This window comes from Odontesthes bonariensis, chromosome 11 (assembly GCF_027942865.1).
Source record: "Odontesthes bonariensis isolate fOdoBon6 chromosome 11, fOdoBon6.hap1, whole genome shotgun sequence".
Lineage (NCBI taxonomy): Eukaryota > Metazoa > Chordata > Actinopteri > Atheriniformes > Atherinopsidae > Odontesthes > Odontesthes bonariensis.
The window spans coordinates 16,992,380-17,010,177 of NC_134516.1; the positions used below are offsets into that span (position 1 = coordinate 16,992,380).

Sequence of the window (17,798 nt, forward strand, 5' to 3'; positions counted from 1 at the left end):
CAGTTTTAAATGAAGCATTTGGTCTGAATAGTGGAAGGGTTTTATACATTTTGTTGAGTTAGAAATGTTTTTGTAGTTTGATTTGCGCTGTTTGTGACTAAACTTGACAAAGATATTTCTATTCTCAATGAATACTCGGTAAAGTAGAAATTAAAGGAAGAAACAAATAAAAAGTTCCTTTTTGACAAATGTCTGCCTTTTTTTTTATTCTTAAGTACTTATTAGCCAGTCTGTGTTAGCCAAACAAGAAAAGGACTGTGCCTCTTTGAAAAAATACTTCCAGAAAGTAGATACAAAACTGAGGCCGCCAACTGGCTGAAGTTCAACCAATTTCTTAAATTCTTGTAAATAAGTTAAGAGCATTTTATTTGTACTGAATGAATTAAAATTATTATTGCAGTTGGCTTGAAAGCAGCTGCTAGCTGCCCGGCGTGGCTAACCGACTACACTTCCCATGATGCACAGGGCAGCCACTCCCCCCGTCCCGAGGAAGTTGGCGAATCGAAGAAAATTACCCTAAATCAGTTTGCCTCGCAGATAAGGTAACAAACAAAAACACCCCGGCGACTTGCGTTCTGTTTTTGTCATGTGTTGCACTTTTTTTGTGCTAACTTTGGGTAGCAGCCGTCAACTTGTAGCATCTGCGTGCATCATTGAGTCATATTAGATCCACGTGGTGTGTGTAATTGGTGTGTTGTGTGATAACATACTTGCAGCCTCGCGGACGGTCAGTCGGGCAAGAGGCTACACGTCGAGCTGCTGTCCCGAGCGAGGCTCCGGCTATATCCGGCTTCACGCGTAAACACTAAAGAGCACAGACGGGTAAGTGTGAAAATGCGAGCGGGGTGTTTACGTGAATTTAGTTCTATGCGCTGTGGTTACTAAAAAAAAAATCACTTTAAAGTAAGATGATAACAGTTATAGCAAGGAATAGAAGCCTTTCCAGAGCGCATGGTCTCTGACATGTGAGTCACATGAGAAGAGTGATTTCAATCAAATCCTGTGATTTGGTTAATTGTTGAACATGTGCACTGCACCCACCGTCCAACACTCACCCCTTTGTATTGTATCTTATCCCACTGACCACTTTTATTTTACAAGGTATCTGCAAAGATGGGCTAATACTACATGTAGCTGCACAACCCTCTGAGTTTTAAGTAATGGGTTTCAGATCTGTGCAGATATGAGTCTTTGAACTCTGACCTCAGTTTATTTGACTTGTGGAGGGGACAGAAGTATTTGGAGCCTCTCTGTTAAATGTTTGGCCATCCAACAGACTAAAAGTAGAAGCTTTTAAGGGCTACACTCGCTTTGCACAAGTAAACTTTGAGATAGAATTGACTGGAGTGATTGGAGATGACAGAAAAGCCCCCAAACAAGTCAAAGCATTCTGGTTTTTATCTCGGTGTTGTGAGGACATTGATCCAAATGAGTTTCACAAGACGGATAGTTTTTCATCAAGTTGATTTGCATTTGATGGAACAACACTTGTCCGGTATTTAATAAACTCAGTTGGTTAATAAGTGTGAGATCTACTCGGATACAGTGATGTGAAAAAGGACTCGAGTCACCCCTCGTTTCTTTACATTTTGCTTCCAAGGAGCCAGACTTTCTGGGAACATTTTTAGGTGGTCTTGAGCAATAGTTCCCCCTCCCTCATTTTCAGTCCAATCCTTTTACCTGACTATTTTCAGATGAATGTTTTGTTGAGGCCACTTCAGACTGACCTTTGACTCACTTATGCATAAAAATGCCTCCCCCTGTAGTAAAAGATGAGCCAGTGTCATGTCCACATGCAGCAACTTAGTAGAGACCTCGTTTTGAATTGCATCAGTTTATGTTTGGGCATGAGTCCCATTTCCCACTTCTTGGCAATTTATGAATAAATGACGAGCAGCTCAAGATTTTTTTTTTACACAGTTCTGTACCTCAAACGATTAAATCATAAGCATGCATTTTGTTGCAGCCAACATCGGACTATGAGGGATGGCTCTTTGTAGCTCTGAAATCGGCATACTGGAGCCATTAAATGAGCAAACAATGAAGGAAATAGTGGCTTAACGGAACATTGGTTTGCTTTAGAGTTGGAGAGGGATCCAGTCGGTGCGTTCAGTGTATGAAAAGCCCAACACGAGACTGCAGGCAAAGGCCGCGGCGAGTCATTTACTGTATATCAACCCGATAATGGCTTTGTTTTTCTATGCAAATGAGCTCCCTGTCTTCGGTTTGTTGGTGATTTAGCCTCGCCTGGTGACCGCGCTGCGTAATCGTTGACTTGTGTTTTTGTTATGGCTGATTGGCTCCATGTCGGTGTGACATTAGAACATACTATAAGACCCCCGGCCTGAGAAAAGGTCAACGCCTCTGCACAGCTCGGCAAACGCCTTTGGCTATAGGTCAGGCTTCACATCCAATAAATGGCGACCTCACAAATATATAAAGGAGGGTGAGGAGCGCAGATTGTTTGGTGGAAAACCTGCGTGACGAGAGTTCCTCTGTTCTCCCTCAGGTGCCATGGCAGAGCGGGTGCTGGTGGTTGGCGGCGGTGGACGGGAGCACGTGCTGGCCTGGAAACTGGCCCAGTCACCGCAGATTCAGCAGGTCCTCGTGGCTCCGGGTAACGCCGGCACGGCCAGTTGCGGAAAGATCTGCAACTCTGGTAAATATGAACTAAATATAGAGAATTTCTGTCTTCTTTACTTTGTACAGTGTATAAAGTATATCGGTCATACGATATTCTTTGTGCTCGAGATAAACCAACAGTTAGAAACTTACTTTACTTCATTAGAAGAATTCATATTTTTGGTTAGAACCAGTTACTTTCTTTGGTATTTGCTGTTTAAATGTTTGTTTTTTTTCTGTCAAACTATGCTGTTTGGAGGTTGACAGTCATGATGGAAACATTTGAGCAAAATGCAACTAACAAGCTGTTGTCAAACACGTGCAGCAGCCTTGAAATTTCATAGTCGTAGTCTGTATGTGCCCAAATTTCCACTTCAGTGACCAGACTTTAGCCCGCCTGATCCAGAGTGCGGAGACAGGAAAATGTCTGAGCCTGTGTCTGAACAGAGCAGGGGATGGTTTGAAGAATTAATGACCAGCGTGTGTGTGTGTGTGTGTGTGTGTGTGTGTGTGTTGATGTTGTCCTGCCTCACAAAGACTATACATGCACCTCTACCAGGAGTTTATAGAGCAGGTTTAACTTGTCCAATAGCCAAACGAAAAAGAAACCAACAGGGATTTGTCCTATAATTGTTGGTCATTTATGTATAAAGCACGCTGAAGCTGTGATTTGTGACGGTACAACATTCTTTATTTAACACCCAGAACATGAGTCTTTGTGAACTTATAAAACATGTCGCTGTAAAGAATAATCTGGTTCTAACAATGACAGCTTTGGACTTGTAAAAATTACAGGGATTTAATGGTTTTGTTTATTTTTACAAAGACCCTTCTGATCATTAGATTAAAAAAAAAAGAAAAAAATGTATTTCAGACCCTTCTGTGTCACCACAATCCCACATTTCAGAGGACAAGATGGAGAATCAGCAGCCTAAAAGCTCCTCTTTCTAAAAGCGTGCCTCACTCAGTTTGATGTTGCTTTGAACCCGTGCCACGTCCTGAAGATGGTTCAATCTTGCATATAATCCTTCATTTGACTCTTTCGAGTTATAACTCATCTAAGGCGATGGGCTGATTTATGTGTTGATTGAATATGCCGGGGTGAAAAAGGCGTCGGGCAGCTGAGAGGTGACCCTCTGATTCTCTTCTCTGCCTGCAGAGGTGTCAGTGAGTAACCACGCCATCTTGGCTCAGTTCTGTAAGGACCACCATGTGGGGCTGGTTGTGGTCGGACCCGAGGTGCCGCTGGCAGCAGGTTTGTGACTTATTTTTCTGTCTCCTACAGTCGGGCTTTATTTCATTTTGCCGACACCTGTAATGTCTCCTCCAGGTATGGTGGACGACCTGACGGCCGCAGGAGTGCCGTGTTTTGGTCCCTCAGCCAAAGCGGCTCAGTTGGAGGCCAGCAAGAGCTTCTCCAAGGCCTTCATGGAGCGTCACGGCATCCCCACGGCTCGTTACGGCTCCTTCACCGACCCGCAGGAGGCCTGCGACTACATCCGCACGTCAGTTTGTGTTTTTGGAGGATTGAACTGCATCAGAAGTCTTGTGGAACAATAACACTTTTTGTCAGCGGGAACCTTGTGCTTTCAGAGCCTTTAAACACATGGCACCATGACAGCAAATGTAATCTTCGCAGAAGTTTTTGTTCCTCAGATGGTTTCACGAGTTAATGATCTAAAATGTAATGACTGGCTCTCCCCGCAAAGAAGTCGGTGATCGAGCACAAGCGAAGTTGCATATTTTCCTGACAAAGCAGCAATCCCTTGTATTCCCTGAAAGTCATTTCTGTGCTCGTATGAACCATTCTGAGCAGAACAGCTGCCAGAAGTTGACAGCCTTAATCCATATGGATCCCAAACCCATTCCTAAACAACAATGTGCATCGCTAATGTTCAGCAGTCCATAAACAAACATGTTAGGCTCTGTATCAGCATCTGTTCCAGATGTGTTTTTCTGTTTGAAAAAAAATAAAAAAATGTGTTTCTTATTTTGGGTTTCCAGGGCCGACTTCCCAGCTCTGGTAGTGAAGGCCAGCGGTCTGGCAGCAGGCAAGGGAGTGATTGTGGCGCAGGATCGGGAGGAGGCCTGTCGGGCTGTGATGGACATCATGAAGGTAGGAAACGACCGCAGCTGACTGAACAGTCCTTAAGGGGACTTCCAACCATTTAATAGCAATTTTAAAGAAATGCTGTTGGGGTTTTTTTCTCCTCTCTTTGCTAGTGTAAAGCTGTAAACTAATGATCAACCAAAGAAAATTTTCTGGGCCCTTAAAAGGTACTTTTACATTAAAACTGAATCCCAGCATCAGCCTCCGACCAATGAGACCAGGCCCTGGAGTTGGTAGAAAGAGACAGAACTATCCTTTAAAATGAAGAAAGAAGTTTTATTCTCAGACTTCATGAGTGCTTTCATAAATTTGGGCTTTATTAGTCATTTAATGCTTCTTTGCATGGCCAATACTTGAGCCTAGAGGAAAAGGCTGTTATATATCGGATGCCTTTTAAAAATAATTTTAAAGGTATTGCAGCAAAAACCAGCAGTAGTTCTGTAAATTTTTAAAGCCCATTAATGGGGACAAAAGTCTCCTCCGATTCAAGATAATTAGATGCTGTCAAAAGATTTAGAAGTTTGACTTACTACCACAAAATTTAGACAAGCAAACTGAAAATATGACGAGAAGCGTAAAAAGTCTCGCTCTTGCATGTCAAATTTGAGGAAAATCTGAAGAACATTCTGTTTATTGTAATCTAAAAGAAAGTTTAACCTGTGTAATTCTGTTGTGAACACCCATATTTAATGTGGCCACCTTCAGAGAAAAAGACCGGTCGGAGTAATAACTGAAGTTGGAGCCTCATAGGTTCGGTTCTTGTCTACATTTTTGGACAGTGTGCTGTGTTTGTGTGTTGAAGGACCGAGCCTTTGGGTCTGCAGGGGAGACGGTGGTGGTGGAGGAGCTCCTCGAGGGAGAGGAAGTGTCGGTGAGTACTGCTGTCACACCAGCTTCACCTTCAGGTCTCATTTTCAGCTAAACCAAATCCTGTCCTGGGTGTTAGTGTCTGTGCTTCAGTGACGGTGCCTCGGTTTCACCGATGCCTCCAGCGCAGGATCACAAACGGCTGCGGGATGGGGACCTGGGGCCAAACACCGGGGGCATGGGAGCCTACTGCCCCACCCCTCAGGTAGGGCTAGGCCGATGGATTTCATGAGCAGAGTTGGGTTCTTTGTTTGTTTGTTTTTTTCTTTGATCTGTAAAGGCCCCATCTGTTTCTTGATCCCGAGCAGGTGAGCCAGGAGCTGCTGCAGCAGATCAGAGAGACCGTCCTGCAGAAGACTGTGGACGGGATGAGGGAGGAGGGAAGCCCTTATGTGGGCAAGTGCTGTTTCTTCCCATGCAGCGTTTGTGGGGGGAAAAAAACAGCCTCAGAATGTGCATTTTAGGTTTTTCACCTCCGTCCGTGCTCTGTTTTCCAGGTGTGCTGTATGCGGGGCTGATGTTGACGAAGCAGGGCCCGAAGGTTCTCGAGTTCAACTGTCGCTTTGGAGACCCTGAATGTCAGGTGAGTTTTCTGACTGCCGTCTGCCACTGGAGCGGCTTTCTGTAAAATAAAGGTTGTTCTTTGCTTTTTCAGGTGCTGCTGCCACTGCTGCAGAGCGACCTGTATGAGGTGGTTCTGAACACCATGAATGGCAAGCTGGCCTCCAGCGCCCCCGTGTGGCTCCAGGACAGCTCTGCAGTCACTGTGGTCATGGCCAGCGCCGGCTACCCCGGCTCTTACAAGAAAGGAGTCGACATCACAGGTAGAGTTAGTTTTGTCGTCACCGTTTCATTGATCAAATGTTTGATTAAACGTAGGAGATTCCAGCCAATTTTTCTTTATAATTCTTTTGAGAATTAAAGTGCTTTAATTTTGTACACATGACTTTACTGCTCAGCCTTCTTAGCTGAGAGAAAAAACACAACCTGAGACTGACACCCTGCCTCCCCCCTCAGGCTTGTCCCTGGTCCAGGACATGGGGCTGCAGGTGTTCCATGCCGGAACCGCCCTGAAGGAAGGGGGCGTGGTCTCTAGCGGCGGGCGGGTTCTGACGGTCACAGCGGTCCGGTCGTCCCTGGAAAAGGCCCTGCAGGCAGCCAATCAGGGCGTGGCAGCTGTTGGTTTCCCAGGCGCCGTGTACCGGCGTGACATCGGTCACCGGGCCATCGCCCACCTCAGCCAGCAAAGGTGTGTGTGAGTGACGCTAAAAGAAATACACACAGCTGCTGGAACGCTAAAACACTCATATAGAGCTCACCATGTTGAACGTGACTAATAAACTTTGGTTTGGTTATATCTGCGTCCGTTTTTCATTCAGAGGTGATGATCATTGGTCATAATTTGCATGTGTTGACAGTTATTTGATTGAAGTTAATCTAATATATTTGTGTGGTTTACAAAACCAGAAACTTCCTTCTGATTTTGACACTTTTCACATGACTTTTAGATGTAGACAGGCGGGACATCACTGGGAATAAAAACCACAGCTCATCAGTTCAGTGAAAACTCTCTCGCTGTGTCTGTTAACAGAGGTCTGACCTATAAGGAAAGCGGAGTGGACATCGCTGCTGGTAACAAGCTGGTGGACATGATCAAGCCTCTGGCCAAGGCTACTTCCCGCTCTGGTAACTTTATTCTCATCTCCAAAAACTAAGCAACAAATACTTCAAAGGAAATCTAAATGATTAGCTGCTTCGGTTGTGTGTCGGGTATAAGAATATCATCTCGTTTGATGGCAGTGTCAGTAATGTGTGTAAATCTGCTGGTTTTGATAACTCCAGCAGCTGTGATGCAAACATTTAAACTGGAAAGAAGGAATGAGGGTTAGAAAGGGTACTGAAAGGGTTTCACTCCTCTCTCTCTCTCTTCCCCCCCCCCCCCATCAGGGTGTAATGCAGAACTTGGAGGCTTTGCTGGGCTGTTTGATTTAAAAGCAGCAGGGTTTGTCGACCCAATCCTGGTATCTGGGACAGATGGAGTCGGGACCAAGCTCAAGGTGCGTCATCCCAGCTTTAATGCCCCCCGTGTTTAACTCTGTTTTCCATTATTAATTTGCTTGTGTGTTTATGATCCATCAGGTTGCTCAGGCGTGCGGGCAGCACGGCGGTCTTGGCCAGGACCTGGTAGCCATGTGTGTGAATGACGTGCTGGCTCAGGGTGCCGAGCCGCTCTTTTTCCTCGACTACTTCTCCTGCGGGAGCCTGGACGTGGATGTGGCCACTTCGGTGGTTGGCGGCATCGCCAAGGCCTGCGAGATGGCCGGCTGTGCTCTACTGGGTGAGAGGAGCTTTTAAACCACCTCGACTTTATTAGTGTCGCACTTTTGAAACAAATGCAGATAGAAGTACTTTATAGAAGCAAAAGGAAACGTAGAAATAAAGCAAGAACCAAAATAAATAAATAAAATTGCCTTGCCTTGCCTAATGAGCTAAATGAGACGAATACATGAACCAGTTGTTCAGTGTTGGACTGATATGGGATGCTCTTTATTTCAGGAATATTCTGCAGGTGAAAGAAGGCAATAAAGTTGTTTAATTTATGAATTAAAGGAAAGAAGAAGAAAATGGTACTCAATGGATCCTCACAATAGCAACTGAGGCCACCCAAATGAACAATGTATAGCTTGAGTAACTGATTGGTTTCCGCAGGTTTCATAGATCAATGCAGTTGGGTGACGTCAACATGAGGAAGTGTAGGTCAGAAACGAGAAGGTGTATAGATCAGAATAGGAGCCGGTTCCAGTCCAGAACCTTGTAGAATACTATAACCACCTTTGGTATGTGCATGAACCAATCAGAATCTGTTAAATCAATAACTTGACCCTTTATCCCTAAGGTAACGAGTCCAGAACAGACACAAGACTATTGTCAGAGCTCATTGTAACTCACATTAATGCGGTGTCAGTACTGTGGTGTACCTTTTTAAATTTAGAAACTCTCCAGACCATTACTCTGCAAATGTTCAATTAGTTGTTAGTACAGAGGAGTTGAATAGATGTAAAACATGTTTAAAGTTGGGATGGGGTCCAACAGCGCAACTGAAATCAAAACAGGGGGTTATTATTCTCTATTAGCTAGATTATAGTGTTGTATTTTAGTAGGTAATAGTATATAGTTCAAGCCCCACATGCAGCTTTTTTTGTATGTTCTAAAACTTCCAAGCTAAGAAGCGTTCTTATGATTTAATCCAATGCTGTGCTTCCCAGGCTTCTTAATATACCCGATCTGGGTAAATCATTTTCCAGTACAGAGCTGAATGTGGAACGGGTCAACATGGAGTTGACCAGAAGTTTGGAGAACTGCTCCCAAGTATTCCACCATGGGCATACAGGAAATGAAGATGATAAATCCTTAAATCTATCTACAGAATCAGAAACATTTGAATTGGTAGATCTGTCATTACGTAGCCAGGTTGGTGTTGGCTCTCTTATGATCACAAGAAATAATTTGGCAGTGTGAAGGACAATGAGTCATATTTTGATTTCCATAAAGACGGATAAGTTACTACTGGAAGCTCGGCTTAACACGGTCCGTATTTGTCCGTGTACAGGTGGTGAGACGGCAGAAATGCCCGGCGTCTATGCACCAGGCGAGTACGATCTGGCCGGGTTTTGCGTCGGAGCAGTCGAGCGAGGGGCCCTGCTGCCCCGACTGCAGGAGATCACGGAGGGGGACCTGCTGCTCGGCGTGTCGTCCTCTGGGGTTCACAGCAACGGCTTCAGCCTGGTTCGAAAAGTCCTGGAGAGGACCAACCTCAGCTACAGCTCCCCAGCTCCTTTTGGCAGGCCGGGACAGACTGTCGGTGAGTGGTGTTGCAAATACTTTTAACTGGAGTTCCTGACACTAAAGGACCCTGCTAGAAACTAGAATCATTTTTCATTGGAAGAATGCCAAATAAGCAATTCATAAACATTAACGGTGGAAGGCATTTTCTTTCATTCTTTATTGCATTGGATTGAACATTCATTATAATAACCAGCCAGCTAAGGTACATTTTTACTCTTAATTTTGCTTCCAGGGGAGGTTCTGCTGACTCCTACAAAGATCTACAGCCGCCTGCTTCTGCCCATCCTTCGCAGCGGAGCTGTCAAAGCCTACGCTCACATCACAGGCGGGGGCTTCTGGAGAACATCCCCCGGGTGCTGCCGCCGAGCTGGCTGTGGATTTAGGTGAAGTCAAAGAAGCCAGATGCTTCATTTGCATTTTATTTGCAACTTCAGCATAGAAAGAGATCAACGTCAACAATGTGTAAAAGGGGATTCACCTCTGGATGTAGCTGCATTTTGAGAGTAATGAAGATTTCCTTTGCAAGTGTAACACGGGCCCCACAGCGCTTTCTCATGAATAATTACACTCGGTGTTTATGCATGACTCAGATGCCTCGCAGTGGAGCGTTCCTTCAGTGTTTTCCTGGCTCCACAAAGAAGGGGGTCTGAGCGAGGAGGAGATGGCCTGTACCTTCAACTGCGGCCTGGGGGCGGTGCTGGTGGTCGCCCCCGGGGATGCTCAGAGAGTCCTGCGGCAGATTCAAGCCCACGATGAGGCCTGGATTGTGGGCTCACTGGCTCACAAACAGCCAGGTGAGGCACTTCTGCTTTGTAACGGCACAGCTTCAGATAAAAAGCAACAATTTTTTTTTCTTTTGTTTTTATGCAGGAGCAGAATCTGTGGTGGTCCGCAATCTCAAACAAAGCGTGCAGCAGGCTGGAGCAGCTGGGGTTGAACAGAATGGTAGTTGCCATGGCAGCAGTGTAATCCCACACAAGAGGACCAGAGTTGGAGTTCTCATCTCTGGCACAGGTCTGTCTCAGAATGAATATTAGTGACCCTGATCTTCTCATCTAACTCTGCAAGAAAGAAAATACATTTCCCAAACTTGATGCTTTAAAAGTGGGTTTATTTGCTCTCTGCACCTCAGGCACGAACCTGCAGGCCCTCATAGAGCAGGCCAAGCATCCGACCAGCTCAGCTGAGATCGTGGTGGTCATCTCCAACAGACCTGGAGTTCAGGGCCTGAAGAGAGCATCACTGGCTGGAATCCAGACACGAGTAAGTTACATTTTGTTTTCGAAGCCCGTAAAAAGAGGAACCATGACCAATAAGACATGAGCCTTATGGCCTAGAGATGTCTCCAATTTGCCACCGAATCATCTGTTTTGGGTTACTTATTCCAAATTTAACTATTTGCATGTAATGGTCCTGAGTGTTTTCACTGAGCAGCCTGAAATTATACTATCTCCACAAGGCTTGAATCATATTAGTTGGGGTTCAGCTAAATTAACAGCATGTTAAACAAGAATTTTTTTTTTCTCAAGTTAAGATTTTTATAAGCTGCTAAACTTTAGTAACAGAATTTTCTCCTTAGCAGTTAAGAGTGAGCTGGTGCAACAGCACCAACACTTAGTTTCACTACACAGCAATTCTAAAGGACCAACGGTGTGTCTTTAAATATGCTTTTCTGCTTTCCCTCAACGAGGGTGGTGGACCATAAACTGTACGGGAGCCGTGCTGAATTTGACGGCACCATTGATCGTGTGCTTGAAGAATTTGGAGTGGAGCTGGTCTGTCTGGCGGGCTTCATGAGGATCCTCACAAAGGAACTTTAGTCAAGAAATGGAACGGTCTGAAAATGCTGTTTGATCCACATTGCCACTGTTCGTGCCCATGCGAGGTTTGTGACATTGTGAAAACGTGTCTGTTACAGGTAGACTACTGAACATCCATCCGTCTCTGCTGCCGTCATTCAAGGGAGTGAATGCACAGAAGCAGGCTCTGCAGGCTGGTGTGCGAGTGGCCGGCTGCACAGTCCACTTTGTAGCTGTAAGTTGCAGTTTCAGGGGAGCAGGAGGTTCATTGGTAAGAGTTTGGTTCTTACTGTCCCCGTCTCGCTTTCAGGAAGAAGTAGATGCAGGCGCCATCGTCGTGCAGGAGGCGGTGCCCGTGCTAGGCGGCGACACGGAGGAGAGTCTGTCGGACAGGATCAGAGAGGCTGAACATAGAGCCTTCCCTGCTGCTCTGGAGCTGGTTGCCAGCGGTGCCCTGAGACTGGGAGAGGATGGACGCATCATCTGGAACTGACAGAGTTCACATTAATCAGCATTGCCTGCAGTTTACATGTGTTACTTGAAACCTGAGACACTAGCAAAGCAGATTTAGCAGTCAAGCTCATTTTCTACAAACTAACTACATTCCAACTGTTACATTTGCACTGGATAGCTTCAAGTTGAGCCACAGTTGTACTTTTTGTCTGTGTAGCTGCCAACATTAAACTTGTAGAAACTAAATGTGGTGAGTTATTCTGTACTCTTCTTCTGACGTGGAGCGAAGTACTTCAGACACATGTAACTACTCAAACGTACACACAAGACCACCTACTTTCATGTTGGTTGGCTCCTGTTGAAGCGCAGGACAGACAATCTTTCATTTCGTGCTCTTGTGGACAAGCACGACTCTCCCTTCAGGCCACGTTGGCCTAATATCCGGATGATGTCCTCTGAAGAAAAAAAATAAATCATTAAAACTTCTTATATTGGTAATTTGCTTCAGTGGGGATGAATGAAAAGACAAGTTAACAAACCTGGATCGTTCTCGGCAATAGTAATGAGGTAAAACACGCCTTTGGTGGACAGCAACTGTGCAACCGTTGGCAGAAACCGGTCCGTCACCTCTCTGCCTCGCTCCCCACCAGCCCAGGCGGCTTCTATACCTGCGCCGGCAACCTGAAAGGAAAAGGGGGAAAAAAAACACTGAGAAAAAAAGGAGTCGAATAGCTCAAATTTGAACTTTATGCAGCTAGTTTAGCCAAGTCACCTCTTCTGAAGGCGTGACCACATAGGGCGGGTTGAAGAGGAGGACGTCCACCTTCCCACATAGCTGGGGCAGAAGACACGCCGCCTTCAGGAATAGAGAAACTGGCCCTGAGATCCATACCGAGAGTCAAAATTCTCCAAATAAAATGTGAGGTTTGTAGCCTTACCAGGTCTGTGATGACGGGCTGCAGTGACACACTGTTACAGGAAGCCGTCTGCGCCGTGCATTGAGCTGCTGCAGGATTCACATCGGTGCAGCTGCGAGAGAAGCGTTGGCAGACACTCAGAACAAAAAATTATAAAAAAAAAAAAGCTGCCATGAAATCGGCAGCGAACAACAGCCGTTCAGATATTTTATTTATCTTGAGTGATGATCAGCTTGATATCAGAGTTGAATGATTTTTAGATGAAAAAAATGTAAGAACTGTAATGTGGAAGACAAATGGGGATATACTTTAATGTTATATAGGTCCTTATAAACAAATACTTATCACTTTTAAAGTTTGTAATAAATGTTTCCATTGACAGGGTGAAGACAGTGGGGTTACATTGCACTGTAAAAATCAGATTAAAGGAATAGTTCGCCTCTTTTGACATGAAGCTGTATGACATCCCATATTAGCAAGATCATTTATGAACATTGACTTACCCCCCGCTGCGTCCTGTGAGCCGAGTTCCAGCCGAGTTTTGGTGTTGATGAAGGTAGTCCGGCTAGTTGGCTGGGGCTTAAAAAATAAAGCGTTTTGCTTCTCAAAACAATATGCATTCAAAAGAGTAATACATTTGCATCACAAAATCGTTCATCCAGAAAAAGTCAGACTTCACAATCGCTTGGCGCTATTTCTCTCTACCTTCATATCACTGCGGGCTGTGTAGACCGTGCAGACCGAAGTGCAGACCGAGCAGTAAACACCGTAACAGGTGCGGCTGTCGGCAGGTGGCTGTAAGCATTGATATCAAGGGAGGCAAAAATAGCGCCAAGCGATTGTGAGGTCTGACTTTTCCTGGAGAACGATTTTGTGACGCAAATGTATTACTCTTTTGAACGCATATTGTTTTGAGAAGCAAGACGCTTTATGTTTTAAGCTCCAGCCAACTAGCCGGACTACCTTCGTCAACGCCAAAACTCGGCTGGAACTCGGCTCACAGGACACGGCAGAGGGTAAGTCAATGTTCATAAATGATATTGCTAATATGGGATGTCATACAGCTTCATGTCAAAAGAGGCGAACTATCCCTTTAAGGGCTAAATTACAATAAGACTGAGTTATTAAGTTCATGTAGACTCCTTAATCTGACAAGAAATTGGACCGGATCGGGTTACTAACAATCCAATAAAGACCCCGAGATAACTCGGTTGAAAGTCATACTAAACGAGCTTGTAGACGGTGAAGCACGTGGTGAATTAGACTTTGCGTTTTGCGCATGCTCGAGATTTTTTCCCGGGGTCGTGAACCAGAAGTCAAAGCAGACGATATTACTGTCGTTGCTGTCGCCGCCGTCGGAAAGAAACAAACAGCGCGATGGAGTTGTGCGGCGCGTTTGTGCAATAAGCAGCTCATCACAAACTAAATGTAGAGGGAAGTAGCTTCATCTTGCTCTTTGTTCGCCATTTTTTTGAATGCCTGAGTTTGTTGTTGTTGGTGGTGAAGAGGTCAACAGGAAGTGGCTCTATTAGCAATAGTTGAAATGGGTACAGCGCCACCTATCGTATCGGAGTATGACACGCTTTGTGCCTATGATTCGATTCATTCACCGCCATATATCCAAGGATAATTACCCTTGCCCAAATAAGGAGCATAACCCAACTATAGCTATAATCGAATTAATCTCATCATGTAGACCCACTGAATGTAGCCTGGTGTAGTTTTAAAAAAATTATATAATTCATCGTCAGTTTTGTCGCAAAAAAAAACAACTAAAATTAGCAAAATAATTTGAAATTGTTGCAAATGTCATTACTTAGTGGAAAATGTACTACAGCTCATTTATACGTGGCCATTAAGCCTGGGATTCAAAATGGTTATGAGAGCACTGGTAGCGTAGTACTGAGGATTAGCTGTACTTTGAGCTTAATTACTGCCTCAAAAATTCTGCTAAATATAGTAAAAAACCTGCAGTTCCCTTTCAGTCGATTCACTCGGTACAACACATATGTACAGTAGTTGCTCAGTTCTTACGCTCTTCACCTCGCTAAGAACACCTCCGTGATCTCGGACTCTAGCTGCTGCTTGTTAGCCTTGTTCTCCCAGAAGGCTACAGCCAACTTGGAATTAGCTTAACATCTTGTTGGCGTTACTCACTGCTACCTACTGGTTAGGGTGCCTGCCCGCCGAGTGCTGATGTAGGGGTTTTCATTCTGGTGACGAGCTTAATGTCTCACCATGAGCACGAAGCTAAAACGAGCAAAGCAAAAGTATTCTGTTCGTATTCAGACCTGCTCTCCAGAGGGGGTAAGAGAATGGAGGCTTCACCCTTCGGTGGTTGCTCAGATATGGGACCGATTTGGCAGGGCTGCACTGGACCTCTTTACCACCGTGTCCAACACTCACTGCCCACTATGCTTTTCCATAACAGATTGGAGAGCACCTCTGGAAATGGATGCCCTCGCTCACCCATGACCCAGCATGTTGCTGTGCGCATTTCCACCCATGGAGATGATACTCTCAGTTCTGGAAAGGGTGTGCAGACGTGGTCTGGCCCTGATTTTGGTGGCCAGCAAAGTTATGGTATGCCCAAATAATGCAGCCCCCTGTCTGCCAGGATCTCCTCTCTCAAGCAGAGGGGGAAATATTTGACCACTAGAGGTCAATATGCCTATAAATGGCAGGCCTTTGAGCAGTGGTGTCAGGACAGCAAAGCTGTTCCTTTTCAGTGCTCTACTTCTTGCTCTGACCTCTGCAAACCTCCGTAAACTCTCTGTGCATCCCGCTTGCACTCAGTTTGCATCAGATGGCTCTAATGGGAACTTGCGCTTAAACACAGCTCACTTACCAAAGGTTATTCCAGCTGACTACAGCTCCATTGTGATCGAGCTATTAAGTTTTTACCCCCCTCCTTTTGAATCTGAGGAGGTTATATTCCCTGCGCCCAGTGCGTTTGTTGCATGCTTACATTGACCGCACACAGAATGTGCGTTTATATGCATCAGCTGTTTGTATGCTTTGCCAATCCAGCCAGGGGCAAAGCTCGGTGTAGGCAGAGACTGTCTAATTGGACTGTGGAAGCCATTTCTCGAGCTCACAGCAGCAGGGGGTCTCCCTACACCTCGGGGTGTCAGAGCTCATTCAACCAGGGGCGTGGCAGCATAACGGGCCGTGTTTAGAGGAGTCTCTGTTAGGGATGTCTGCACTGCTGCTAGTTGGTTGTCGCCGCACACTTTTGTTCGGTTCTACCGCTTGGATGTGACAGCCCCTTTGGTGGCTCACTCCGTTCTTTCTGCTGGGTGTGAACCGCATTACGGTGCTGATCTTGACCCAGGTTCGATGGCTGCTTTGAGGGGCCGTGTATATGTCCCAAACTATATGTGTTATACCAAGTGAATCGACAGAAAGGGAACGTAATGTTATACATATTATACTTCGTTCCTCTCTTTCAGATAACAGTATTATACATGAATAACATTACATTACTACATCTGTGAGCAACCCCTCCGATGGCTTTGGAAAATACCCTCTAATCTAAGTACATACATGTACAAGTATATTTACTACTGGGAATTAATAACAGTGCTAATTAACTTACAGGTAGAGAGCTGAAGGTCCGACCACTGATGCCAGAAATGCAGACACAACTCCAGAGCCACTGCCCACCTCCAAGCACACATGCGGGCTGGAAGCAGTGAGGTCGATCACAAATTTACAGGATGACATCATCACAGCCAGATTTAAAAATGATTTGGGAATTAGAAAAGGGAGAAAAAAAATAGATCAAACCTCATCTGCTGCAGCATCCCTGCGTCTTTCTCCAGCGCGTCAATCAGCAGGAAAGAGTCCTCCGCCGGCTCGTACACATCCTGGAAGTCTCCGCGTCCAGCGTGGGAGTAAACCGGTGTGGGATAGTTCATGGACATGTTCACGCCTCGCTATCCAGCCGCGCGTGCTCGGTTTTGTTGTCACTGTTAAATAAGATAATGTTATGTTGTGTTAATAGCGAGCTCGGACCTTCAACTGGGTTACTTCAGAAACGCTTGGGCCATTTTTTTCTAAAACAACCGCGTGCAGTTCGCTCGCACGTTTACAATCCACTTCCTCGTTTACATCGACGTCACGGTGACGTACGTTCACCTCTTCCTTCCTGTTCGACGCCAGGCTTCCAAACAGTAAATTCCCCTCTAAATCAGGTGTGGTTAACTTCCATACTAATACCTGGTCTACATTCTTAATAATACACTATAACTCTCCAACAATAGGCCAAACTTAATGGAACTGTTTTTTTTTTTTTACAATAGTTGCAACAATACATTGATTGATTGATTGATTTTGTTTATTGACATTGTACAAAGCATTAAAAAGGTATACAAATATATAAGTCAATAAATATGTCTTGAAAACCTTGTACAACATGTCAAAAGGATAACACAAAAAAGCTTGGGGAGCTTGTTTCCATTGTGGTCCTTGTGAATGTACAGCATGTATGTGCTAGTTACCATCAGTGTATATGAATATGTGAGCAAGCCAAATATACATGTATCACAATGGACAGGGACACCAAAAATAAACAAACAAATTACACACTCTCTCACGCACACTCAAACACACACACACACACACACACACACACACACACACACAAAGCCCTATAGTGCTCTACTACCAAGCCATCTTTTAACTCCTGTCTTAAAACAGCTTGTTGATGCAATACATTTGATATTAGCAGGCAACCCATTCCATAACACTGCTCCTGAATATAAGAATGACAATGGAGAAATAATCTCTAAAATATTTTGGACCAAGATTATTTAGAATTCTGTGTACCATGGTCAATTTTATGTATGTTACTCTATCCTCCACATTTAGCCAGTTGAGGCTTTCAAAATGGGAAGATAAAAGGTGGGTATGAGGGTGCAAGTTAAGGATCAGTCTTACTAGTTTATTTTGAGATGTCTGTAACTTTTTTTTTTGAGTGATTTAGGCAAATTGGTAAACCAGGAGGTGCACGCATAATCAAAGTAACCTTGAACCAAAGCCCCTGCCAGAATCTCCAGAGCTTTCCTGTCAATTAAAGGAGAGATTCTAGCCAAGAATTTAGTTCTCTGGTTTAGTTTAGAAATGACCTTTGTAGCCATGGCCTCTCCACTTAATTTGTTATCAAGAATACATCCTAAATAT

The 17,798-nt window shown here is 44.8% G+C and overlaps 2 protein-coding genes across 2 annotated transcripts; one reads left to right on the top strand and one right to left on the bottom strand.

Moving 5' to 3' along the window:
• The first annotated feature begins 21 nt into the window (after positions 1 to 21).
• gart (phosphoribosylglycinamide formyltransferase) lies at positions 22 to 11,943 on the top strand. Its single transcript, XM_075477737.1, is given in 26 exon segments — positions 22 to 542; positions 717 to 822; positions 2,510 to 2,659; positions 3,782 to 3,877; positions 3,953 to 4,127; positions 4,627 to 4,738; positions 5,535 to 5,603; positions 5,679 to 5,804; positions 5,908 to 5,995; positions 6,097 to 6,182; positions 6,255 to 6,423; positions 6,617 to 6,848; positions 7,191 to 7,285; positions 7,547 to 7,656; positions 7,739 to 7,937; positions 9,210 to 9,461; positions 9,678 to 9,776; positions 9,779 to 9,805; positions 9,808 to 9,828; positions 10,036 to 10,239; positions 10,316 to 10,459; positions 10,578 to 10,708; positions 11,137 to 11,253; positions 11,256 to 11,280; positions 11,364 to 11,479; positions 11,555 to 11,943. Coding segments are annotated over 24 exon segments (3,021 nt in total). The 5' UTR covers positions 22 to 542; positions 717 to 822; positions 2,510 to 2,514; the 3' UTR covers positions 11,738 to 11,943.
• On the bottom strand, positions 8,134 to 16,720 carry hemk2 (HemK methyltransferase 2, ETF1 glutamine and histone H4 lysine). The gene is made up of 7 exons (XM_075477741.1): positions 16,404 to 16,720; positions 16,213 to 16,299; positions 12,636 to 12,726; positions 12,470 to 12,553; positions 12,237 to 12,378; positions 12,035 to 12,152; positions 8,134 to 11,733 (listed from the first exon to the last, which is right to left on the bottom strand). Exons 1-6 carry the CDS (start codon positions 16,538 to 16,540, stop codon positions 12,037 to 12,039), a joined length of 657 nt encoding a protein of 218 aa, XP_075333856.1. The 5' UTR covers positions 16,541 to 16,720; the 3' UTR covers positions 8,134 to 11,733; positions 12,035 to 12,036.
• Positions 16,721 to 17,798: the final 1,078 nt, after the last annotated feature.

Bases quoted from the DNA above. Each gene is read 5' to 3' on its own strand.
- hemk2 (XM_075477741.1), bottom strand. From the start codon at position 16,540: ATGTCCATGAACTATCCCACACCGGTTTACTCCCACGCTGGACGCGGA. The intron at 12,727-16,212 runs GTAAGTTAATTA...CTTCTCTCGCAG, and splicing joins GGACCTTCAGCTCTCTACCT to CTGCACCGATGTGAATCCTG. The intron at 12,379-12,469 runs GTGACTTGGCTA...TTTTCCTTTCAG, and splicing joins TGGTCACGCCTTCAGAAGAG to GTTGCCGGCGCAGGTATAGA.